The 27,705-nt window shown below is 39.4% G+C and overlaps 1 protein-coding gene and 1 pseudogene across 1 annotated transcript; both read left to right on the top strand.

Moving 5' to 3' along the window:
- Positions 1-90: 90 nt before the first annotated feature.
- Positions 91-1,994, top strand: LOC139454551 (uncharacterized; annotated as a pseudogene).
- A 13,867-nt stretch (positions 1,995-15,861) lies between these two features.
- On the top strand, positions 15,862-23,970 carry LOC139461601 (major facilitator superfamily domain-containing protein 4A-like). The gene is made up of 4 exons (XM_071243079.1): positions 15,862-15,872; positions 16,369-16,435; positions 18,230-18,512; positions 23,012-23,970. Exons 1-4 carry the CDS (start codon positions 15,862-15,864, stop codon positions 23,968-23,970), a joined length of 1,320 nt encoding a protein of 439 aa, XP_071099180.1.
- Positions 23,971-27,705: the final 3,735 nt, after the last annotated feature.

Raw genomic sequence — 27,705 nt, 5'->3', positions numbered from 1 at the left:
ATCTACGACAGCCTTCAAGTCATTGAAAGCATATGAATATGTGGAAAGGGGTCATACCATAACGTCGATGACAAATCACCTTTGTGTTTGATGAGAACAAAGGTTATTCCATCTCAGCCCCTGCGTGATAAACAACGTCAGTCATGGGTCTGCATCAACAAGGCAAATGGAACAGTGTACTGTGCAAATTGCACATGTTTGGCAGAGCATGTCATTATATCTATTATATAAATTATGTTGTAGATTATGATTATATAATTTGTAACTGTATCTATTTCTTATAGTATAACAAAAAGATTTTTAGGGTAAATGTGATAGAAAAGTATGTGTCCGACAAGGGAAAGTTTACAGTCACATAGCAGCACTGCTGTTCAAGGTAGATAAGGGGGTGAAAGATGGTCTTACATCAAAGGCATGCACAAGTGATGCCTGAACGTGGAATTCTGCTTACAGAAAAGAGGAGTGTAAACTTTGAATCAGTATTAAAATATTAAACTCAATAAAAAGTATCGTATCCCAATTGCGTGAATCGATGCTCATGATGTCAATTACTGGATTGACCGGTCAAGACTCAATTATTTACAGACCGCCGTCATAAAGCTAGAATATCGCTGTCTGCGGCGTTAAACAACAAACAATAAACAGATTTGTTGAAAATTCATGTATATTTAAGATCACTGTTATATTAGCTTTGTTGATTTTATATATTTCCTATTTAATTTGTATATGACATGTCAAGAACATACCCCAACTTGGTGAAGAGGAAACTGACAGTGCTGATGAAGATGAGGATATACAGTCATTCCCACCTTCGCTTAAAAGTTTATGGCATGATTTGACTACTGACGACAATTTCGTTTCCAGTTGTGAAAAGAAATGGAATCAATAGTACCACCGATAGCCTGCATGTTTACAAATCTGGAAGAGGTGACAGGTAACCAAGCCATAAGTCCTTTGTGGTATGAACACAGGAAAGGCCGGATCACTGGGACTAAAGCTCATGACATCCTTGTTATGAAGGACATCATTGACCCTCCAAACACCATCACAAGGATTATGGGATATAACACTCGAGACCTCACAAAGATTATGGCGGTTGCATGGGGCACAGACCCGTGAGGATTACGTGGTAGAATAGGTCTTCAGCAACCCATACATGCCGTAAAAGGTGACTATGCTTGTCGTAAAAGGCGACAAACGGGATTGGGTGGTCAGGCTCGATGACTTGGTTGATGCATGTCATCGTATACCAATTGCGTGGATCGATGCTCATGATGTCAATCACTGGATTGTCTGGTTCAGACTCGATTATTTTACAGACCGCCGTCATATAGCTGGAATATTGCTGAGTGCGGCGTTAAACAACAAACCAAAAGCATGGGGCTCAGACAATGAGGACAAGGCCAGCAACTGCTACTCAAAGCATCAGTCTAGTCAGCATGTTGACTTCAAATGTAGGCGTGCTGGCGTCCTAATCTGTGCCAGTAAGCCCTGTATTGGCGCTTGTGATTGTTGTGGGAAAGGCTGCCTTGAAATAAAATGCCATTACAAACACAGAGAAGCCGATATTACCACAGCAGCTAAAGATAAAGGATTCTGTTTGGATGGTGACTTAATGTTGAAGACAGGACATAAATATTACACATAAGTCCAATTGCAAATGTATGTTCACGATGTGACTTATTGTGACTTTGTTATTGCGAGGATACCCCGTGACTACAGTTTCTGTGCCAAGCTGGTCACCAACTGTGAACACTACTATTTGAAGCATGTTCTGCCAGAGATCGTTTCACGCAAAATTGAGAATTCAAGGCCAAATACCGAACACGAACGAGGAAGCAGAGAACAATGTTTGGCGTTTGTGTCGGCAAGAAGAGGACGGACTCATGTGAGAGGGTGCGAACTGTTCATGTACTTGGTTTCACTGTCCTTGTGTGAACATTCGCCGAAAACCTGAAGGAACTTGGATTTGCTCAAGCTGTGTGATGGGTTGATTGTATCAAATTGTATCTTGGATACTGTGACACATGTTTTTCGTCATCTGATTTGTGATTTCACCTAAGAATGAAATACATTCATCCTAATTCCTACTCGTTTCTGTCATTAGAACCGTTTGTATTAAAGTTTATACTAAATGTGATGAAATTACATATGTCACTTCATCAATAATGGTTGTTCAATCAATCTGGTTCTTGTGTTAACAAATTGTTATGATGTTATGTTCTTTGGGCCTGTGGTCTGTTACTAACTGAATAAATAAAAAAACAAAGTAACTCGTTGTGATTGCATTAATGTATTACAATGATTGTAATAATGTGATAAATATTTTTTCAACACATTTTTGTCTGGTACATTTAAACTATGAACAATGACCAACATGTAATTCACAATCTAGCTTAAGTCTGTTTGGCTGATCAGTGTTGCAGCATCTAGGAAGTTTTGATTATTGTTATTAATTACAGTAAACTACGGTTATAACGAACTCAAAGGGATCACTAATTTTAGTTCGTTATAACCGTAGTTCATTATAAGCATGTATACAGCATATTTACATCAAATGACTGGGACTAAAAAATAAGTTCGTTATGAGCGTGTTCGTTATAATCGTAGTTTACTATAGTTCCAGTGTCCTCTCATTCCACAAGTTTAGGAAGTAGATTGGTGATGGCACTGCAGATTGTGATTATGCTGTCAGTATGAGGCACCATGTTGATCTTCATTGCTGTACTTAGACTGAAATTCTGTCACTGGCGCTCTTGACGTGTATCCTCACTGTTGGTAATCTCTGTCCAGTTTCAATCTCTTTTGGGCAAAGTTGTGCCTTCCCTTTGGTAAATGCTGGAATAGCGAGCTGCGCTCCACGTGCAGACATCTTCAGATATGACAAATCCACGGTCCGCTAAAACCAAATCCCCATGCTCCAATAGTTGAAAATATCAAGATAGCTGTGTCATCACCTTGTCAGAAACCCTGCCACCAAATGCTCGTGACACAGTTATTGATCCATAAGGACATATGCCTACAAAAACCTTAACAGTGTTGTGATTCTTATAGCTTTCCCGGGCTGTACAAATACCGGGTCACCTCTTAATGATCTTGGGCATATACCTAACAACTTCTTTTTCTCGGCCAAGGAATGAAATAAGACTCTTCAGATGTCGCCTAGAGAAATCACAGATCTATATACTGAGCAAACTCATCGCTGTAACCCATAGTGTTTAGTTACAACTGCACAGTAGATCTAATCGTCAACAGATATAAGTCTGAATCATTTTGTTGGGATCATTAAAAATAAATCATGTAGATCGAGAAAACTTTCGGGGAAATAATCGTTATGTTTTAGACACGAACAGTTGACATATTTTATACGAGAAGGTGAAATGGATAATTGCGAAACAATATGAAGAGGATGCACAGTACGAACTCGAACACGTGGCTTTAATGTCCTGTGATTGGGTGATTGATAAATAGAGAATCTCACCCTCGTGTCTTTTGATATCAAACATATCAACACTCTTTGATAAAAGTGGAAAACGTCCGAGACTTGCCGAGTTAGAGAGAGATACAGAGACAGAGACAGAGACAGAGAGACAATTAGGAACCTTTTACGATCTGTTTCCACAACCACATGTGTTATTTAATTGAAACTGTTCAACAATTCTGAAATTTTAACACTGTGACTTTCGAACTTTGCCAGTTAAGGCATGTCCTGTGCTATCAAGATATAATCCTGATCTGACGCAGGTAATTTAATATTTTGTTCAACTTTGAATAAAAGAAATGAACTGACAGAACAAGCAAGAGAAATGCCTAATTTGCAATCACTCAACTTCCATAAAAAGGACACTTTCAGTCAATTTGTTTTGTAACAATGTAATTTGTCCGTAACAATGCTCGTTTTATCCATCTGTTACATGTAATCAATATAACCAAAGAATTGAATAGAAATAATTTCATGAATTATACATTATTCAACTTGGTGCTAAGGTAATTCCATCATTCATTAGATGCAATTGAGCTGCTGTACAATCATGTATAAATGTAAGTATGTCTGAATATCCCTTTACTATTGAAGGGACGCATGTATCCATCGGTAGCATAAGACACACTCCTGACCCGATGAGTCTAGTCCATGGCTGTAAATACCTAGACTACGTCACTCCCTCCTATTTCAATTCTGATGTCGGGATGTGAGAGAAGTACAATGTGAGTATCCAAGGGCCCTTAGATTTTCACCGTAATCTCATGAAATACGCAAAGGAAGGTTTCAAGTTAACTTCGTGTATTAACGTCTAATAAGTACGCCTTCACTTTCAGATAAACTTCGGCCCTAAAAGTCCAACACGTGCTGGTAGCGGGTGAGTGTGATTCCGAAATTCAGAGACAATGAGAGGCCTTAAAGGCTGAGTGTGAGAGAGCACCAGTCTGCCTATTCTGGTCGGTTTACTGGCCTAAAACGGTTATTATCCACTGTGCTTCAAGTCAGACTTTTGTTTGTCGGTGTATCTCGAACTTTCTGTCTGAACTTTTTATTGGCGACTTGCTTCCATTGTCACTCCACTGAGACTCGAGAGAATCGGAGCCCATCGGAACTGTGTATGTTAGAAAAGAACGATGAGAACGCACAGTAAAAGACTGTAGGGAGAATATACCACGAGTCGTCTTATTCTTACATACGATATCAACATTATTTACAACCTCAAAATTACGAGATTTACAGGATTTAATCATGATTACTCGTATTTGAATAATGAAGATTCACTGAATAAAATAATATCTAGGCATTGTTGGACAAGTCTATTTTATGAACAGAGGTTTTATGTTTGGTTTTCCCACAAATGTCACAACGATTATCGGTACATTTTCTCCAAAAACCTATTGCCATAACCCACTCTTGGCTGCGATCGTTCGGCCATTGCTTTTTTCTGCGTTGCCCAGCTACATCTAAGGGGAACAACTCACTACCCTCTCAAACTAACGTCGTCCAATTTACGACGTCAAGTTGCGAGCATATGTTCGAATCTCCAGACATGACGTCATGATAGAACAATGTTTTATCATGAAACAAACAACGCATTTTTCTTCGTTGATCTTTGCGAATTATCGCGAACCTATCCTATATACCCAAATTAGTCACAAGAATATTACCTGTCTGTGCACTCATGTCATTGTTTTAGAGTTGATCGATAGTTATGTTACTACTTTAGTCCCAATTCACTGTTCCCTGCCAGAAATGTACATTCTTAATTCGTATATTGCTTCTGAACATAAGGAGGCACGGGTGGTCCAGTGGTCTAAGGCGCCGTGATTCGCTCTGCAGAGTTGCGTCCCTTGGGCACGCCAGAAACCTATGATTGTGGGTTCGAATCCCGGTTCGCCCCGATTATGTTTCTAGGTTTGTCAGCACCATACCCGTGCTCGTGGGTTTCACCGAAGTGGTAAACGTCTGCGACCTGCATCACTTCGGGCTTTCCTACCACATTAAGCTGACACGCCATGATATAACTAGAAGAACACTTATCATTACTTATCATTACTCCCAGTATTATATATATATACACACAACTATATATAGGGCAACAACTGTTAGAATAGATCATTTGCTAAATCAGTAATATATATGCTTCATCACTGATTTAGCACATGATCTATTCTAACAGTTGTTGCCAGTGTGTCACGTACTCGCTACGATTTGTGCAAACTAACGGTATACAAAAATCTGAGAACATCCCATTACATGTCACGTTCTTCCCACTATTAATAATAAGAAAGTTAATCAGAGAAACCAGCGGTGAACAAACAACCACTGTAAATGATCTCTTTTTAATCAAACTAGTTCTCATTTAATTGTATATTTAAGAAAAAGTAAAATTATGTGATCTATCTTAATTCCCACGGCCCCTAGTATGGTGGACAAACTATGGTTGCTGGCGATCTATAGTCCGTTTAAAATAGTCCGTTGTTGAATGATAATTCATTCTTATAAATGTTCTCAAACTAGTTTTAAGTATAATCTGTGATAATCTAGTTGTTCTACTGTCCCACGACGACAGGTTTTTATAAGTCTAATATATTTGTTAATGTATAATTTTCTCTCGTTACGATAAGGCTGAAATATTGCCAGTGTGACGTTACATTTGAACTCTCATTCATCCATTCTGGAAAGCTTCACTCCATAATGTTGGCTGCTGTTCAAATCTGGCCACAACACCACTTAGCATGTCTTACTGGTAGTATCATTATGTTCTGCAGCTGACAATTACTACAAATATATTTACAACAGTCTTTGACGCCACTAAACGTACTTACACATGACAACATGACCTGTGATGGATTTAAATTCATTCCGTTTCTTGACACAACCCCTTGGTGCCCTTCCTCTGTATCCAAAGAGGAGACCTACACTGTTGTGTAATCAGCATAATTTAGTATCATTTCCGAAATAAGACCTCTATATATGATTGTACAGCGAATGACAAGTTCATGGATTGTCTTATGTATTGCTGTTATACCTACTAAAGAAAGAAGATATTTGTGTGTATCGTTTTTACGTTCATGAAAACAATGAAAGGTAGTACAGGCACAATGAGATATGATTTTCTCCTCTCCTAGAATTATTCAACAGACCTGGTAGCTGTAAGTGTAATTAATTACATTTAGTGGAAGACTTTTATAGTTAGATTTACGAGGGCACTGGCTCAGTTTTAAATCCGGCATCTAAGAAAAGTGCTTTGGCGGTTTGACAGTTACGGGCAAATTATACTATGTGACACTGCACATGGGGGTACAGCAAACTTTATTGGTTTTATAAGATGCAAAATTAAAAATTAATCAAGTGTTAATTGGAGATGTGTTCAAAATAAAATCTGTACTGAAAGTGCTGTAAATTGAAAATCCTCCAACAGGGTTAAATGAAGGGCTGTTCCTCGTGGTTGCGTGTACCCTTGCGTTAAGAGACATATTTACGTTTTAAACATAATACAACACTACAAATTTGGGTAGTTAATCATTTAAATATGTCATATTTCCTTATCCGTTCAGTTTGTGCTTATCAATAAACCCATGCAGCAAAAAGAAGGATTTTAACACAATGTTTTTAATGTGAACATAACCGCTGGTTGTTGTGACTTGAGGTGTTTTCTGTTGTACAAATTGCAACTTTCTTTCCGCCACCAATGTTAGCAGACTGCAGCAACTGCAAGCCATAAATAGTATTTTTATCGAGTTGGTTGCGCTACATGCGCCGTAACCGATGTGAATCCTCGGCCTAGGGCGTGATATTGACCTTTTTCACACTTTCGCCGTCTTGGATCGAAAACGAGGCTTGGAGAGCATAGCTCCATGCAGTGAGAGTCGCATCAGCTCATAGGGAACAGACAGCATGTTGTGCATTTCACTGATGGACATTTTAAACAAACAAAAAATGTTATCCTCTGTATCTAATACAGAAGATATTTCACATTAAATCATAAGGTCCAACTAAAATATGCCTGTAATACACTGGAATTAGCATTTTGCTGTCAGGATCCCGGAGATACGTATTTCAGAAATAGATTGTTTTATCATAACCTCGTCGGCATATAGATACATTGTGACAGTACATTCAATGACAGAAGTTTTGTATCGTAAATAAACCGCATAACATGAAACACGTCAGTGTACTTTTGCAAAATTGCTCAGTCAATGCGTGGCTTGGCGAACTCTAAATCAAGATTGAGATCATGTTTATTTCACGTTTCATAGTGGTGTTTGCTGCACAACGCACTATCGTTTTGCGATGAGTCCAGTTGACAAAAGCCACTTTTTCTGCTAAGATTTTCATTTTAACATATTACAATGAGAAGGGGCGATAACTCTATTCAGTGTGTACAATGACAGATGATACTTTCAAACATCACTTACTTAACTGATTATTGCCGATTGAGATTGCACCGTGCACGACAAAAGTAATAATGTGTGAACTGTTTAAAATAAGTTTAAGGGAAACTAAAAATTGATAAATATAAATAATGTATGAAATTGAAGAAATATAAGAATTGAAACAACTACCAACTTCTTGAACACCCTCACCTAATCCTGTATGATGATAGGTAATTGTATATAAAAAGGAAGCTACTAATACATTTATCCTGAATAGTTTGAAAATGTCTTGATCAGATATGAGTACAGATAAAATAACAAAAGATATAAAGGAATCAACTTCAATTTGTAATCAAGCCAAGATAAAATATATGTATCGGTACATATTATGTTGATGGAACAATCTGGATTTCTCATATTTAACAAAGAAAAACAAACCAAAATTTTCATATCTTTATTTCTCACAATATAAGTTTTCAAAACTTAACATGGACTGGGTGTCTTTGTCAGTCAAAAGCACCTAATTAAATTCCAGGAGAAAATAATTTTCTTGCTTGTAAACAAATGGTACAATGTGCTTTTTCAGTGTCCGATAAATATTGGCTATGTTGATTTGTGAGTGAATTCACTTCCTCGTCCTATTTAAGTGACATATGACAGGAAGCACATTTGTTGATTAAATGATTATGGCTTTTCACTTCCTCGTCCTTTGACAGGACGCACATTGTAACTTTTGTGTTACTGTCAGCAGAAAGCTCCTCCAGACATCCGTCACCGGATACTAGTACTTCATTGTGTTGACTTGCTGGCCTGAAATGAATAATCAATAATATTGTAATAATATTCCTACTTCAATAACATTTTTTATAAACAATGCATATTCACCTTCTCTCAAAATATTGCTTATTTAGAAAACAACATTCTTCTGAAATAGAGAAGTTTAAGGAAATTTTATCACAGTGTGTAACATTACATGCTACTTAAGAACAATCTTGAAGGCATTAATTCATCTGATAAACTCAAACAGTATATTCTTTGTAAACAGTAAACTCAACAGATGCATCAATTTAATGACAGTGTACTAAAGCTCTTTATATCAATGTCAAACAGAAATTCACTCTTGTTTTAATGAAACACGTTTTGATATTTGTATTACCTGTATGTATTTAATCATGAAATACTTTGTTTAGTCTGACCATGTTGAAAACATACTTTCGCTGGAGTGAAAATCAGGTGAAATATCACGTTTTGTCACACCTACAGTCAGTCTGCCTCATTGACACTATGGTTTTCTGAGTAAGGTCATGAAGATCACAAAGAAAATATAAGACTTGAATTTATTTAGTCAAATGCAATGTTTATCCCTTCATGTGGTTTACTAAAGTTGATATCTTGACTTGAAAATATTAACTTTGTCAGATCACAAGATGAAATATTATTAAACATATTTTATTGTCCAAAAAGACAAAGGGCAGGACTTATTACCACCTTCTCCCTATATACAGTTATACATAATATTGCATGATGAAAATGAACAATTTACAGTTGAAGCTTCCCATTGTGGAAACATAGTGCGCAATATATATACAGTGCTCATATGGAGGATATGTACAATGTGTTGGAAAGTGAAGACAGTGTGCATCTCATACATATCCTAATATTATTCATTTTAGAGTTGAATATAGATTTAACATTATTAATGAATAACAGTTTGGAAACAATAATATGCTAGCTACTGAATCTGTTAGTCGTTTCTATAAATTTGTGTACAGACAAGAATATTTTTGTATTCAGGAAAACATCTAAGTTTGTATCACCAAAAAGAATACTATGTGAAGTATTTTGTCCTCCAAGATTATCGTTACCTGTCAGTAATGTCTCCCTAAAATCATGATATAAGGTACATTCGAAGAAGAAATGGAATGAATTTTCACAAGGAGCATGCTATACAAAGAGCATGAGATAAATTCATGCTATCATCGTTATTTGACAAGGAAAACAAATTTCTTCTATGTATTTATATTTTTTTATTTTTCTCGTTTTGATTGAATTATAAAAAAAAATAACAAAATGATCACACCACTTGACTTGATTGAAATAAACTAAAGTTCTAAAGATTGTTAACAAAAGTAAAATATTACATCATAGCAATATAATTATTGCAAAATGACACAGTAAGCACAACTATATTCTTATATATAAATTGATATGATTAATAATCAATAATACATGGCAATTGCTTGCACAAAAGAAATCTTTTTGTTTTAAAAGTTTCAAAACATGTTTGTGGACATAAAACCAGATGGGTTTCACAATTAAACAAAGGGAATAAATGATTATGATTGCAATACGCATGGGAATTAAAAATAATTCTTTTTATACTTTAAGTTTTTAGTAATGTCAATATCAATTTATGCATTTGAAATATTTGAATACAAACTGTTAAAGAGTTATCTGTTTCTGTAAATTATATAAAGATTACATGTAGATTGAACATCTACTGGACATTAATTAGTTGGGTTTTTGTTCATTTCATGACTTGATTAAATTGGTACAGTAAAGTAAATATCATTTTTGTATAAATATTAATTGTTACCAAAATTGCAGATCAAAATGTACTTTACTTTAAATATTTACACACCCTTTATGTAATAATTCAGTTGAAATATTACACCTCATGCTATCTAATCTGTCAACATTGACAATCAAAATAACAACTGTTCACAATCACTACAGCACAAGTAAATCGAGAGGTCTAATATTTTATTGGAATGCATTTGAGTCCATTACAATTTACATCAAATACGCAACTGATGCAAACTTCTGATTTGTTACGATTGTAAATTCTCAGTAGGTTACAATTTGATACATTATATCAACATATCAATTTAGTTAATTTCTGACATATATCTAGATATGGTCAAAAGGCCAATATTTCGACTTCAAATACAACCCGCAAAGTTTTTTAACTCACAATAAATATTTTGGCTTAATGGTGTGTAAACAATGAATTATTCTTTAAAAGATTTCAGTAGCATTTGTATTAATTAAGTCTTTTCAGCTACCATAAACTGCACTGGGAGTTACCAGGTGGTCATGGATATTTTAAATTGAAATCACAACAACGGCCAGATTCAAATTTATATCGGTAAGGAGACCAGATAACAGTAGAATAGTTTGTCAATAAGAATAATGTTCAATACTTACGATAAATGTACCGGGATGGTTGAATTGTCACAGTTTGTCCCGATTGCGTGCCTTGTTGACATCTCCATGTGTTTCATGTGCTATCCAGCCTTCACCTTCTGCTCTCCAAGCCTCACTTTCAAACTGGAAGTAGCGAAGTGTGAAAAAGGTCAATAACGTCGACCTGGGACGGACATGGCGTCGGAAGAGCAACAGCGGTCGGTTTGTTTGACTGCTGTATATTGTTAAATGCCGTACGCTGAGCAACAGGTGTACATGTGGTTATGATTTTATTCAAGGATTGCTCATCCCTTTGTCCTGAGAGATATATATTTCGCAGGAAAACAACGCCCGCCTCGGACAATTTTGTGACTGCTGTGACACGGACAGAGCTGTTTGAATATGCTTGGGATACGCCTGCGGCATGGGAGATGGTTGACATCATCTTTCCATATTTGTTTGTAAACTGAATGGTAACTTTCATGTCTGCACCAGTATATTCGTTACCAACCTGTGTGAGATGGGCGTGGATACAGCGTATATCCGGGCTTTTTGCCTGAAGAGCAAGCCATGACGGGTAGTTTCGCATCCCTTCAACGGACGGGCGATGGACAACCAAGTCTTCTCTGCGTTGTACAAAAGAGCAAACTTGGCAAGTTGGGCGAGTACACTCTGAGGCATTACGACTTGCGATGTATGATGGAATGTTGGCTGTACCCGAGAGGTGACGTCCGGGTCCTTGGTAGCGGCCCACAGTGGAGAGAAATGTAGACACTCTCGGCAGAAAACTCGCCACGGCACAGTTTTTCGAATGACTAGACGCACGGTTTACTGTCTGTCAATATGCGTGTCTTGAACTCTGACTCTATAATGTACGGGGCAAAGTGCTTAGTAGCCACGGCATTGGACATGGTTCTCTCACGTGGTATCCAGGTAAACTGCCGTCCACAAAGTTCGGGTTTTTCATCACGCGTAACGCACATGGTAGCTCCGATTCCGTGGTGCCTCACAGCACCATTGGCGACGATCCACAGTTGGTCAGTTGGTCAAGGGTGTCAGCGAGGGCTGTCTGGGTATAAGTGAAAGCTGCCGTTAGGCTGTCGGTCCATTCAATGTTGTCTTGGCAAGGCAATCCAGCTTGAGCATCGTCAGGTTGGCAGCACAGTGGAGAACTACACAGGCGAGGACTTTATATGCGACATTAAAGTAACGAGGACTGTCAACCTTTTCTGGGCGAGCGCATGTGGATAGAGTGGCTATCTTATGTGGACTGGCCTTGATAGTGCCTTCCTGCCATATTTATCCGAGTATTGTGACAGGTTTAGGGCCAATGAGAGTCTTGTGTGCAGCCAGACACAAGTCTTCTTTTATAGGCACACACCTTGTGTGTGTGTGTGTACAAAACAGGCCTCTCCGCTCCAGTATAATTGACATCTGATATCTACTCTACTGTATAAACATTGCCTCCTACCTGTATATATACTTATCAACCACACTCTGTATATCACTTGCTTGATAACGGTTTTAGAACCTTCAATGAAACGTCGCTCTTAATTGAAATAAAGAAGTTGTTCATCCATAAATTCTTATCCTTACTCAGACACAAGTCATTTTGACGAAGTGCATTCACAACACGATGCCAGTTCTGAAGTTCATCACGGTTGTCTGCTCCACAATACATAACATATGTTAGCTCGGCAACCATTCCTTCCTCCAACAGATCACCTAGTACACGGTACAGAGCAGTTTCAGAGCCAGGCATTCCCATTGCACGCCTGGCATAAACTCCTTTGAAGGGTGTAGCCACTCCACAGTACTTAAGGGAGTCTCGTGAAAATGGAATTTTGTGGAATGCAAGGGTCAAGTCTGTGGCGATTATATACTTCCATGAGGCAGTCAGTCGCAATGTGGAATCGACGTCCGGCACGAGGTGTGTGTGTGTGATTGGGGGAGGGAGGGGTGGTGGGGGGTGCTGAGGTTTGCTGTAACGACCTATGTCGGCAAACGCTGGACAAGGCGAAAACCGCCACTCGACTTTTTCACCAGGAAATATGGGTTCACATATTCGACAGGAATGCCAACATTTTCTGGTCTCACAAAAACACCCATGGGGTGACGACTAAACATCACCCATATTGGCTACTGCTTTGAATGGGCCTGAAGCACCATTGTATCCTTTTATGTTTGGGTCAAACAATTCATCTTACTGTCACAGACATCTGATGGAAATTAGTTGTCTTGATCAACTTGTACGGCATCGGAGTGAACACCATGGGAGTGGTCCCGAACACAATCGGATGCAGGTGAAACAGCTACCTTGTTGTGTTGGGGATCTGCGTGAGTACTTAATACAGATGCAGCACAGACCTGCCAGAAGTGCTCTTGGCGCTTGAGAACTTGTAGTCAGATTAGGTACGAATACTTTCCCTGCGACATTGTTGATCGTATCAGGCCACTGACTGTCATATATCCACGTCTATGTCTTCGACGACCAGGCATTACAAGCATCAAGGAAAACGGTGAATTGAGTTTCCCCGTTGACTTAAGAGGAGAGATTCGGGCGGACTGTGAGGTGCCTTGCACCTGGACGCCAAGGAATGTGTCGGTGGACATGCGAATCATATTCCCTGTAGCCCCACAATCGATGGTGATATTAGCTTCTCTATGACCACAGAGGGCAACTGACTGTGTGCGCAGCACATTAGCTTGATCGGAGGGTTCTTGGGCGCACCAATACTGGTCATTGATGTCCTCACAAACATCTGGTGGGGTGGAGTCACAATCAGTATTTTGAAAAGTGTCTGAAATTCTACGAGCTTTAGTTATATATCTTCTGTCGTGATAAGGTAGGAATGTCTGAGGAAAATGACCTATGCTGGCACGACCGGCTTGTTGACATAATGCACACACTTTGGGGGTTGTGGAATTTCACGTTCTATAAAGGTTGGTATGCTTATTGGCTGACTTGCTGTCAAATTGAGATGCCGCGGAGCACATGACTTTCACGTCCTCTGAAGAATGGACTCCATTCAGGAGAGACGATAGGGCTTGGGATATTTCCGGTTTCAGTGAAGCAAGAGTGCGAAATCGTCAGTCTTTGCCACATGGTTGCTTACGAAACGTGGCAAATCTTCGTGAATGAGTGAACTAGATGAGAACAATAAAATTTTCAAGCGATGGAGACATCAGCTCATCCTCTGCTACTTCTATGCTTAGATGGGTAACCAAAAGGTTGTCCCTGTGAAGGCATTTAGCCGCTGGTATTAGTCCTCGGGACGCTTACTTGGATGGAGCTTTAAATCACTAATATCCAGGAAAATGGGCACCAGTTGACTGGAAACCATAATGTAGTCGAATAGTTTGCCATATGCACTCTGTAGAAGTTGAGTTCTTGACGATTGTGTGTCTTGATATAACATTTTGCGATTTGGCATAGCATGAGTTCGAGCATATTCACCTTTTGTTGTTCAGTATGTCTCCTAGCCCCAGCTACTGCTTCGCCATCGTCAACAAACTCTCTGATTGGGGCATTCCTAGTTTTCTTCGTGGCGCCGTCTAGAAGAAATGGGGCGAGGTTTTGGTCAAGTGACAGTATGTTTCCAATTCTCGAAAGAATTATTGGGGTAGAACAACAGGACAAAATAGAGTGTCCTAGTCCAGACGCTGTTGTTTGGCTGGTTGTTCACTTGGGTGTGCTAAGCGTGCTATACAGGTAATTAGACATGTAGCGCGGGAGGGCGTGAGGAAGTTCGGCGCGGCCACCAAACCAGTACTACTCAGAGAGAAGAGAACAAGACATGATGTCATTGCTAAGCAATCAAGCTCCTTCCCAGCGCGTGACACCTTCGTTACACTCTCGGTAACATCGCTGCCACCATTGTGGACGCGGCCATTACAAGAATCTTGAAATTTGCCCTCTAACCCTAAATGTAGTAACGTTTATACTTTATTTAACTCATTGGGAATGCCAATACAGTTATTTTTGAAAATGACCATATTTCACAGATGAATTTAACTTTTTGTTTGTTTGATCAGATTGGTTCGAGATTACAGTCGAACAGAAAATCACTCAAAGTCCCCCTTACATACTTTCTATACCAATTACATGATATATGAAATAGAAATTTAAATTGACAAACCAAGAAAATATTTTCTTAGGGTAAGTGTATTCGGCATCACGGTAGTCATCACTTGTTTCTAAACATAACGGTCAGTCGGTTGCGAGTTCAACTCCAAGAATGGTTGTGACCGTCTATCACAGTGGGGGTTTTGACTGGTGGCAGCGATAGTATGGAGAGCTTCGCGAACGGGCTATCGCTGTGAAGAGCTTGCTAAGCAAAGCCCCAAGAGATTACATAACATACAACTAGTCACACTGGCGCTGTGACTATGAATGTGACTGTGACACAATGATTTGTATTTCCTGTTGTGAATTTAAATATTTCATATTGCCATTCACAAGTTGAGAAATTTTGTGATATGATTTGACTGTTAATTGTGAACCAAAAAATAAAATGATAGATGAATAAAAAAAAGTAACAAAAGACTATGACATAATTCTCTATTGTCCTCCATTTCCCATATCGCAGGCCTTCGCGTTGTTCAATAGACAAGTTGATTTATTGTGGGTAAATTAGGATGAGTACTGTGTACTCCATCCTGACCATCAGAACATATCAAACACGCCAGACTTATTTTTATCAATTGACGGGCAGGTGAATGGATGGCTTAATCTACACTTTGTTTAAGTCATGGTCGTTCCATTTCAGTAATTCCAAGTGATACGTGGCAGATCTCCCAGGAGGTACTTGAAGAATGAAAACCAGGTAAGATGTTCGGAGTCAGGAGGTAGACTTCCCAGGGTTGGGAGTTCGGTTTGAAGACCAGAGGTATTCGGCCAGACGATGTATTATTACTACTACTATTTCGTAAGTCATTCAAAACTATGCAATGGTCGGCCGATATAATGTTTACCACGTGAAACCCTCGAATCAAGGCGATTGTTTGAGACTTGTACACTTCATTATATGTATCATGCATATGGGACGCAACTCTGCACGACGAATTGCGGCGCCTTAACAGATTTGGCCACCATGTCCCCTCCTTGGAATGAAGATTTGTTTATTGTTAGAAAATAAGTCCCTAATTTGCCTTCTAGTATTGTGTGGGAAGACCTAATATGTATTAAAGCTTGATTACAAATCATTCATGAAGTGACTCACTATCTGTCCCAAACATATCGCATACATTCACAAAATAAAAAGTGCTTTTCAGATTATACGAACTGTATTGTGAATTTAATTGAACCATTATTTCCTTCAGGGACGACATCTCAAATGCAAACCGCATCATCTATACGACGGTGTTGTTTGGTGCAGCCTATGTTACGGTAATTCAATTGTTATATTAAAAAACATTTTGGAACTGATTATAAACATTTCACAGTTTTTTTTGGTTGGGTGTTTGTTCTGTAACGCCGCACTCAGCAATATTTCAGCTATATGAGGGCGGTAGGTAAAAAATCGAATCTAGAACAGATAATGGAGTGATTGACATCATAATCATCGATCGACGCAACTGGGATACGATGAGATGCATCAAGCAAGGCAGCGAGCCTGACCACCCGATTTCGTTAGTCGCCTCTTACGACATGCATAGTCGCCAAGCATAGTCGCCTCTAACGACGACCAATTCTAAACCGAATCTTCATGGGTAAACTTTATATAGAGTGTATCTCTATCTGAACGACAGGACAGTAAAGTGGCAGTTTCCCTTTCACAACAACTGTTTAAAACGACACACTTCTCAAATTCAGTATGTATTTTACATGTAGATTACTGAACGAGATTCCGTTAGATGCCATTTGTTTTGCAACCAGAGTATTTCAAAACGTATCTGGCGAGCAAAAGCAAGTTAGATACGTTTTAAAATACAAACATTGTAATAAAAACGGTATCTAACAGGGAAAAGTGTAGTAATTTTTGTATAACTTACTTACACTTTGAATATTATCGATATTCAACGTTTGAAAAAGACGTATGTTGTTGGTGTAAGGGTGGCGTATGAATACAACATTCGTCGCATTCAGTGATTCGTCCACAGACTCAAGGTGTAAACTGGCAATAATGTGCGCCGGGTTCTCTACGATGGATTATAAGAAACGAAAAGATGGCGATTCTAAATTCATGTTCATAATTTCATTTTATACACCAACATCACCAATTTGGATACACCTGCCTTCAACGGAAAATCTAGCTTCAAACTCGGGTTAGCTTAGGAACGGTGAGACGGCGAGACGATCGACTCATCGAGTTATGGCATGGTGGCCATGTCAGTTCATACGAGTCACCAGGTGGTTTATCTGCCATGTTTGTAATAACCGTTGTCATCTGTTCAATCAGGGAACTCGGAACGTTTCACGACACGATATTGCATCGGATGTCATGAGTGAGTGAGTTGGGTTTAACGCCGCTTTTGACAGTATTCCAGTTATATCACGGCGTGTGAGCTTAATGTGGGAGGAAAGCCCGAAGTGATGCAGGTCCCAGACGTTTACCACGTCGGTGAAACCCCCGAGCACGGGTATAGTGCTGACAAACATAGAAACATAATCGGGGCGAACCCGGATTCGAACCCGCGATCATAGGTTTCTGGCGTGCCCAGTGGACGCAACTCTGCACGGCAAATCGCGGCGCCTTAGACTACTGGGCCACCCGTGCCCCCTCGGATGTCATGAAGACGATAATTCTAACGTCAGCCAATTGATTCAAGGGGCGCTACTCTCATTTACCACACGAAGTTCAAGGTCGTAATTAAACTCGGCGATAATGTGATGATGCTCTTTCGACATAATACTTGTTTATGAGACATGATCTGTAACAGGCGACTATGCTTGTCGTAAGAGGCGACTTACGGGATCGGGTGGTCAGGCTCTCTGACTTGGTTGATGCATGTTATCGATTCCAATTGTGTGTATCGATGCTCATGATACTAATCACCCCCCCCCCCCCCCCCCCCCCCCCCCATTCGAATGACCAGCAGATGCCCAAAATAGTCCCGTCCGCATGTATTGTTATTGGACAATGTGTAATTATAGAGGTGTATTGTTATTAAACGGGTGATCTCTTCACGGGTGAGTGATGCTATATAATAATGAATGTCAAATGATTTAAACTCCCTACAGATGGTATCATCCTTGATCGGATTAACCCTACCTGACATCATGTGTTTGCTGGGCGTCGACCTGAAGACGGGTAGCTCTCTTCTGTTTGCCTATGGTTTAGGGCTGTGTTCTAGTAGCCTGACCGGACACTTCTTGAGGGGAAAGGTAGACGACCCTCTATTCTTGGCGGCATTATTGGTATCAAACGCTGTGATTATTGCTGCTTTACCCACGTCGCTGTTCTTGTGGCTGACCTTAACCTTGTTGCTCATTCTTGGCTGGTGTACAGGAACAAGTTCATTTGGTAAGCAGTCATCTTAAATATGTCACCTTTCTCTTTGGCCTCACATGATCGTGAGTCCAAATACCAATTGCTATGTCAGTACCATAATCCTTTTTGGGGTCTTCCTCATTATCCGGACGCGGCGTTCTGGAACTGAATTAATGTTCAAGCCGCTGACAACACTACTGCCTTCACACAACCTTGGTGATATTACAGCACTATAGCAAACATAACGATCACCTTATATCAGGGGCGTTCGGGTAGCCTAGTGGTTAAAGCGTTCGCTCGTCACGCCGAAAACCCGGGTTCGATTCCCGACATGGGTACAATGTGTGAAGCCCATTTCTGGTGTCCCCCGCCGTGATATTGCTGGAATATTGCTAAAAGCGGCGTAAAACCATACTCACTCACTCACCTTATATCACCTTGGAGATATCACATTTCAAGCATATAATTCACTCCATACCACCTGGAAGGTATAACATAACGCTTATCGCACACCACGTGGGAAATGTTACACCCCCAGACGAATATCAACATCCCCTCATACAACATTGGAGATATTTCATCACTATAACACCCATGGCCCCTTACTATCTGGAAATAAAAGCGACAAATCACAATCGATATCATAAGAGCTCTCTGCTCAAAGCAGGGTCCACTGTATGATTCCGACTAGATAATAAGCATGTGTTAGCATAATCAGCCTCACCATCAAAATTAAATCGTGATGACATCCATTTGTGCGCGAAAAGGTGGGCGTATCTTGCACCACGCGAGTGAGTATGGTTTTACGCCGCTTTTAGCAATATTCCAGCAATATCACTGCGGGAGACCCCAGAAATGGGCTTCAAACGTTGTATCCATTTTTGGAATCGAACCCGGGTCTTCGGCATGACCAGCGAACGCTTTAACCATTAGGCTACCCGACCGCCCCCCAATTATCAAGTGTCAATTGATTACCAGGAAAAATTGAGAACATTGATACTAGTCAATACTATTCTAGGGAAATGTACATTTGTTGGCAATGCTGGGGCAAGTGTTATCGATTACATTATTAGCATCATAGATAAAGTTAACTTGTGTAAAAATTTTGATATTGATAGACGCCACGAATCAAAGCACCTGCCTGTCACAATGTCTTTACGAGCGCTTCATTCGTGTAGAAAACCATCTTTTGATAACGCCCACCATAGTCATTAAATGTTTAAGTGGGATAACAGCTTTGCAGACATTTTCCAAGAACGTCTTTTATCAGACACTTTCGCATACCTCTTAAATAAGGGTATTGATTCTGTTTTTACAAATATTGATGAAAGTGTACCGTTATTTACAGAAGCTATTGTATATGCAGGGGATGTAATGAAAAGGGAAGTAACCCCCAACAGAGAAAGTAAACAGTGGTTTGACTGGAAATGTGAGTTGTTGAAGAAGGAAAGAAGCACACTTTTAAACCATTTTAGGAAATTAAAGGATAAAGATTACTGCAGTACACTGATTCGAAAAATAAATATAATGCTACTTGCAGAAAAAAAGAAACAAAGTTTCATGGATAGAAACAGAAAAAAACTAAAAGAAAGTATAAGTTCATCAAAACAGTTTTGGAGTATCTTGAAACACATTGGCAAAATATTACTATTTAGGAAAATAAAAATTAATGTAAAATAGAAATCCATGAATGATTTAATTATTTAAAAAATCTCATTAGCGCCAATGATTCAACACATAACTTGCATTTGAACTCTTTTGATAATGATGAAACCAATTTTGCAACTGAAAAATTAGATTCCCTATTCTCAAAAGAAGAAATTAAATCTGCTATTCAAAATCTGAAAAACTTTAAAAGCCCTGGAATTGATGGACTAATAACAGTATTCTTTAAATACTATCTTGTTATCATCCTGTCGTATTTGGAGGTGTTATTCAGTACAATGATGGATATCTCTTACTTTCCAAACGATTGGACATTTGGTACTATCGTTCAAAGAAAGGCTTCGTGACAGATGTTGAAAATAATTGGGGGATTACACCTACCAGTATATTCAGTAAGATATGCATTAGCATGATTAATAAACGCTTGGTGTTGTGGTCGGCAACACTTGATAAGATCGAGGAAGAGCAAGGTTGCTCTACCACTGATAATATGTTTTTCGTCCACATACTCGTCCAGGTATATTCAACATAAACGTGGAAAATTGAACGCTATATTTGCGAATATTATCACAGACAAAATTCCTTAAATGTTGTCGAAGATGAATTTCACTTTTTACTTGATAATTTAAGGAAAAATATATTGAACCAAAATATTATGTACATCAAAATAAATTTATCACATGTGAGCAAAATGACTATACGAAATCTATCTCTATTTATATATCATGCCTTGTTATTAAGAAATTAATCCTTCTAACATTTTAAACCGCTTCCACATGTCATGTATTCTGTACTATGGGCAGTTACATATGAATAAACTGAATTGAATACTAGTCAACATAGGGAATTGCATCGGGCATCTGTTTTGTTACTGCTGTGTCAAAGTTTCGAAATGCCATCTACATGTCTACTCTAAAATGTCTTGAATGGTGTAACCCTGATCAAGCAAGAAACTTTTGAAAAAGAGTTGTATGACGCTCATTGAAATCGTCAAGCGATAAATATAAACAAACGTACCCAAGAATATTTGAAATCTATATTGAAATCTACGAGGCCGTTGTTTGAAGCGGAAGAATACAGGGTGGTCAAGTAACAAATATGGCGCTTTGCGAAAGGAACAGTCTCGATTGACGAGTTAAATTAGAAATTGACAGATTATATCGAAACATTATTTTGCCATGTCAATGTGGAACTAAGGTAAAAAGGAAGTCAACATTTTTTGTAAGGGCTGAACAGGGAGAGATAAAGGGGAGATAATTTATGGGGAGGTAACTCTTGTAAGAAAATAGTTCCGTCAAAGTGTTATGGCAGTGAAATTTCACTTTTCTCAACTTTCATACTAAAGATTACTCTGAGACGACCGAGGACAAAATACTGCATTAACAAATTCACACAACCTTGGCTGTACTGCTGCATCAAACCGCACGTAAGGATCACCTCAACCATCTGGGAGATAAAACTAGATCGCACGTACGCACGCGCGCGCCCGTCAGATACAGCAAACCTGAAGAACACTTCACAACACAACACGCGGAGATAAACTGACATTATATTAACGTAATTCAAAACATCCACGCCAGAGAATAATCAGTCTCAGTTATCTTCCGAAACCGATAACATTTTTGCGTTAAAAGCAAATAGTGATGAAAAATGTTATGAATGGATCACAGAGAATCATTGATGATACCAGGTGATCGCGAAGGCTCACATCAGCCAGCCTTTGATATACAGCATACATGACACGTATCAGGAGAGATACAACGTATATCATAAGGTTCTACTGATACATCTATATCATACTGCAGCATTGTAGCATGCATGGCGTTGTACTGATAAAACCTTTATGATGTTGTTGCGTTATAGCATACATAATGTTCTACTGGTACAACCTCTAGTACATGGCTATCTGAAATCTGAATATGGGATATAAGAAATCTGAACCTTTCAGTTTGTCCCATTGTCATCAAGCGTACTGGCGTCCATCCTAGTCAATACCTCTAGCAAATCGAGCAAGTCCTTTTGTGGTAACATGTTTGATGACACCAACATAAAGCTTTTGCGACATAACGCCGGTCCAAACATTGCAAGACACACTCTATATTTCCTACAAGATAAGGTCTTTTCCATGATCAGCACACATTCCCGATTTAATACCAAAGTGGGTGAGTGAGTGAATGAGTTTTCGTTAACGCCGCTTTGAATAGTGTTCAATTGCATCACGGCGTGTCAGCTCAGAAACGTGAATTAATGCAGATCCTAGACGTTTTACCTCTTAGGTGAAACCCAAGTATCACAGAGTAAGGTGTGGTGCTGACAAACCTACAAACATATTCAGGGGGAATAGGGGAATGTAACTCACGACCATATGTCTCTTGCATGCCTTCGGCACGCTACTCAGCACAGCGAATTGTGCCACCTAGACGACTGGGCCTCCCGTGGTCCTCCGAGTTAGCTGTAACGACGCCTGAACCAAGTATTGTCCAAACCAAGAACAATCACCTACCATCATTCTAATAACACAGGCCGTTTTGCTCAGGTCGCAGTCAATTGTCAGATACACTTAAGGAATCGAGGTTCCTTCTCCACATTACAGATAACGGGACTCTTTTTCAGAGACGTGCCAATGCGATCTTCCAGTAACATTATATCCCATAATATATAACATATACCGGTGTGGTGCCGACTCAGTATTGGTCGATCCATGTGCCTGTATTTTTCACCCATGGATAGTCGTGTTACTGTATATTTAACAGAGACCAACATACCACATCTTCCCTTTTACCATATTTCACAATCCATTAATCCCTTCCCTGATGCTACATATACTGGAATCACATGAATTGATACACTTTTGTTATTTCTTTCAGTGGGAACTTTACAGTGTTATGCCATGTGGCCAAACAACGCTTTTGGTGTGTTCTTCATGAAATCAGGAGCGTCCCTCAGTGCGATAATTATGCCCCTTGTGTCTAATCTCTTCCAAAACAGTCACACAGGCATTGGTACAGAAGAATCGTTCCGCAATACGACAAGAACACATCCTAACCCAGAGCAGCGGTGCAACGGATTCAATACCAACATAAATTACCTATACATAATAATGTCCGGGTTAGGCCTTCTTGTGGCCATAGCCCTGATGTGTTGCTACAACGCTTTCCTTAAGGACGGTGACGTGATGGTACCCCTATCAAGGAATCGGAAACCTGCAGAACATAGAAGCCTGAGTAAACTGTTAACATCTTTAATGTTGTTTTTTGCCTTTACCAGCTCTACTTGTATTGCATCCTTTTGGGAGCTATTTGTGACCTATGGAATTCGCACGCCGCTAAAGCTGAGTCTCAGGGACATGTCCGGAATGTCTTCAGCGTTTTCTAGCGGCATCTTCCTCAGCAGATTCGCCAGTGTCTTTCTCTCAACTAGGATCAGACTTGACGTATTGATGTTAGTATATGTAGTACTCACCAGCGCATCATCTGTTCTGTTCCTGGTATTTCAGGACACCAGCATCATGATGATGTGGACAAACTGTATCCTGTATGCTGTCGGACTAGGGCCGATATATCCTGGGATTCTGGCATGGCTTAAGGAATATTCGGATGGATCGCCCCGAGTTTTGAATGCAGTTTTGCTTTTCTACCATGCTGGTTTTTTCATCAGTCCAACTATTTGCGGCATGATTATGGATATGTTTGGAGCTGATGCCTTTATATACATAGTTTCTGGTGCAGCTTTACTTCAGTGCGTGTTGTTTCTTTGTTTGTCTTACAATAATTGGAAGAGGACACATGACATAACTACTAGTGCCGCCAAATGCCTGTCAGATTGAATTCCTTTACAGATGTGTTAACAAAATATCATTAACAAGACAGGCACCATTCTTTTGTGTAATTGTTCATCATAACAAATGGCTACGTTATCTCTTGAATTGATATAATCTTAACCAAGGAACGTTTTGATTGAAGTACTCATAAGAGTGGACTTGACTTATAAAGTGCAACAGAGGCAACTGATGGACCTGTCAATATATTAAGGTGGATAGTTCAGTAACATTAAGAGACAATGTGATTTTACACATTCGTTAGTATTTCGTTTTTCTTCCAGAAATGTCATAAAGGTATTACTTGCATGGCGTACAAAGGACAATGTATTGTTGGACCAACCGGGATGGAATGCACACGCATAAAAATGAACACCAAGAACTACACTTCATATCTATACATGCACATCTCGACACATGAGTGGAAAACGGAAATCATTTTTTCTTTTTATTAAAGGTTCACCTCGGACAAACGGTACAAAACAATATCTTGTCAATACGTTCAATCAGCATTAAATGGAGCATGGGTTAGAATAGGTCTTCAGCAACCCATGCTTGCCGTAAAAGGCGATTATGCTGGTCGTAAAAGACGACTAACGGGATCGGGTGATCAGGCTCGCTGACTTGGTTGATGCATGTCATCGTATCCCAAATTGCATGGATCGATGCTCAGATGTCAATCACTTGATTTTCTGGTCCTGACTCGTTGATTTACAGACCGCCGTCACGCTGGAATATTGCTGAGTGCGGCGTTAAACAACCAGCAACCAACCAACCTTTTGAAACGTGGAAGTTATGTTTGCCATTTGACTGTTGAGCGGGACTGAATATTGACAATAACTTAGACATAAGGGAGGCAAGGCCTACTTTCAGAAGTGTGGGATCTGGAGGTGTGTCGTCTCATTGTATCCCAATTGCGTCGATTGATGATCATAACAGCAATCACTGGATTGTGAGGTCCACACTCGATTATTTAAAGTCATGTAGATGGAATAATGCTGAGAGCGGCGTTAAACAAATACAAACAGACATCAAAAGCGCGGTTTTGTTGCGACATAAAATATGATGACGTAAAAATCATTGAAACTGTCGCCCGAGGCCAACATCATTGTAACTTTATTCTAACTAATGATACGAATGAAACATATTGGAGAACGCATTCGTTGTTATGTCTTGTTTTATATATGTGACCCACCATGAGATAAGTGTCCTTATGGGTGAAACATATCAAATTTTTACTTCGCATTATAATTTAAAACTACAGTATCTTAGTGACACAAAAATACAATTCGCAAGCTACAATTCATATTCTTCATATTCTTTGTCTGATTTGTCAGGGAGCACGTGATTCGCTGTGCAGAGCTGCGTCCCTTGGGCACGCCAGAAACCTATGACTGTGGGTTCGAATCCCGGTTCGCCACGATAACGTTTCTAGGTTTGTCAGCACCATAATCGTGCTTGTGGGTTTCACCGAAGTGGTAAACGTCTGAGACTTGCATCACTTCGGGCTTTCCTCCCACATTAAGCTGACACGCCGTGATATAACTGTAATAATGTTAAAAGCGGGTTAAACCTAACTCACTCACTCACTGATTTTGTCAGTCAGGTCAATTTGATGAAGGAAAACAAACGATCGTGCCCTTAGCGGCGTAGTATTTTTTTATAACTGTTAAAGGTATTTGAAATGTATTGTGTTATATTTAGGTTTTACAGTCACTACATAATTCAATTGTGGCCACGTGTTAGAGTCTGTCGGCAACACTCTATTACTTCTCGTACAACATTTATTAGAAACAAATAAATATGAACTACCATTGAATTTTGATTATCGATCGATGGGGGTCAGTGAGTGAGTTCAACGCCGCTTGTCACCTTGTTGTGGGAGGAAAGCCCTGTCTTAGATGTTTTCCACTTTGATGAAACCCTTGAGCACTGGTAAGGTGTTGTCAAACCTAGAAACACTATTATGGCGAATCCAGGAATCGAGTCAACCACCATAATTGTGCGGAACGCCTAAGGGACGCAACTCTGCACAGTCCATTGCGGCGCTTCAGAAGACCGGGCCCCCCTTGAACCTATTAAAGTGCAGAGGTGCAGACCGAGTAATACGCTATTACATGACCACTTCTTGAATAATACACAATGGACACTACACAATACTGCACACCCGTACATGAGGTGGAACTGCGAAATACATTCAGTTAACTCACACACGATCAGGAATGGGGCTTTACGTCACGTTCAAGATTATTGCACTTTTAAAGCGACGTGCGTGTGTGGGGGGGCTGCCTGTACCAGTCCGAACTATTGACAATTTTTAGTATGAATACCCCACTCAGACTCAGCATACTGACTCCGCCGACCGGTCCTTGTATTAGCCCATTAATGCCGGGCGCCAGGCAGGTTGACAACATGTACCATCTTTAAACGGCTTTTGCTATGATTCGGCCGGGGATCTGACAACAGACCTTCCGCTCTCCGAGCAGACGCTAACAAGACTACGGAGGCGGTATCAACTTCGTGTACGTGATATGAGAGAACATTTGTTAGCAAACTATTTGGAAACGCTCATCAGTAGCTATCCTTGTTCTTCACACATCCCAGTAGTGTCTTACAGTTTAATACAGGCACTAATTATCTACATCCACATCAACCACGTGGACAAAGAAGAAGAGCACTTCGGACTGATTGAATGTATGTAAAATTTTGTATTATGAAATGATTCGTTTATTTATCAATACTTGTAAGATTTCATTGAACGTCATTGAAGATTACTGTATTGAATTACAATGTAGCATATCATATTTCGTTTCGTGCCATACGTTAGCATGGTTCTGTTTACCTCACTAAACAATATCAAAGTCATTTCATAGTCTAGATTGTGCTTACATCATCAATTCCACAGCTTACACTGATCACTCGTTTCCTTTTTTATGAAAACACAATGTGTACTGTAAAGGAAGCGTTGATAACTGAGAATCATTTGAGGAACTTGTTATGATTGACTGGTAATATTAACACTATCTCACAGTTTGAGGAACTTGTCATAATTAAGGGTATATAACAGTTTGAACAACTTGTTCTGATTCGCTGTTGTAATTATAATGCATAATTTCATGGTTCGAACGACTTGCTATGATAAAATAATAATTATGACAGTTCGAGGAACTTGCTATGATTGAATGGTAATTATAATACTATCTTAAAGTTTGAGCAACTTGTTATGATTTAATGGTAATTATAACGAAATTTCACAGTTTGAACAACCTGTTACGAATAACTGGAAATTATAACACAATCACACAGTTTGAACAACTTGTTATGATTGACTGTGGCAATTGAAATACAGAATTTCGTAGTTTGAACTTGTTATGATTGACTGGTAACTATAACACATAATCTCACAGTTTGAACAACGTATGGTTGACTGTGGTAATTATAACACATAATCTCACAGTTTGAACAACGTATGATGGACTATGGTAATAATGATACACAATATCATATCCACGTCCACGTACTATGCACGCCATGCTTGTGGTATGAGCGTCGCAAATGAGGATTGGCTGGATAATTCCTGCGATGGGGCTGACTGTGTGTTATCTTCCCCCGATGGCGTGATTCGGTGCTCATGCTACCAACCACTGGGTAACACTTCACAGACTAACATACCTGTGGCCTGAATGATTCAACTTCCTGGAGAACATCAGGCCACAGAAATACATGACACACACAGAGGCTACA

This window comes from Haliotis cracherodii, unplaced genomic scaffold (assembly GCF_022045235.1).
Source record: "Haliotis cracherodii isolate W230 unplaced genomic scaffold, xgHalCrac1.p SCAF_1, whole genome shotgun sequence".
NCBI classification, from domain to species: domain Eukaryota; kingdom Metazoa; phylum Mollusca; class Gastropoda; order Lepetellida; family Haliotidae; genus Haliotis; species Haliotis cracherodii.
Note: the sequence above shows the minus strand (reverse complement) of the source record. Positions and strands in the feature narration are given on the sequence as shown.

Excerpts from the sequence above, each read along its gene's own strand:
- LOC139461601 (XM_071243079.1), top strand. Across the intron at positions 16,436-18,229 it reads TTGGTGCAGCCTATGTTACG|ATGGTATCATCCTTGATCGG; the intron begins GTAATTCAATTG and ends AACTCCCTACAG. Across the intron at positions 18,513-23,011 it reads TACAGGAACAAGTTCATTTG|TGGGAACTTTACAGTGTTAT; the intron begins GTAAGCAGTCAT and ends TATTTCTTTCAG.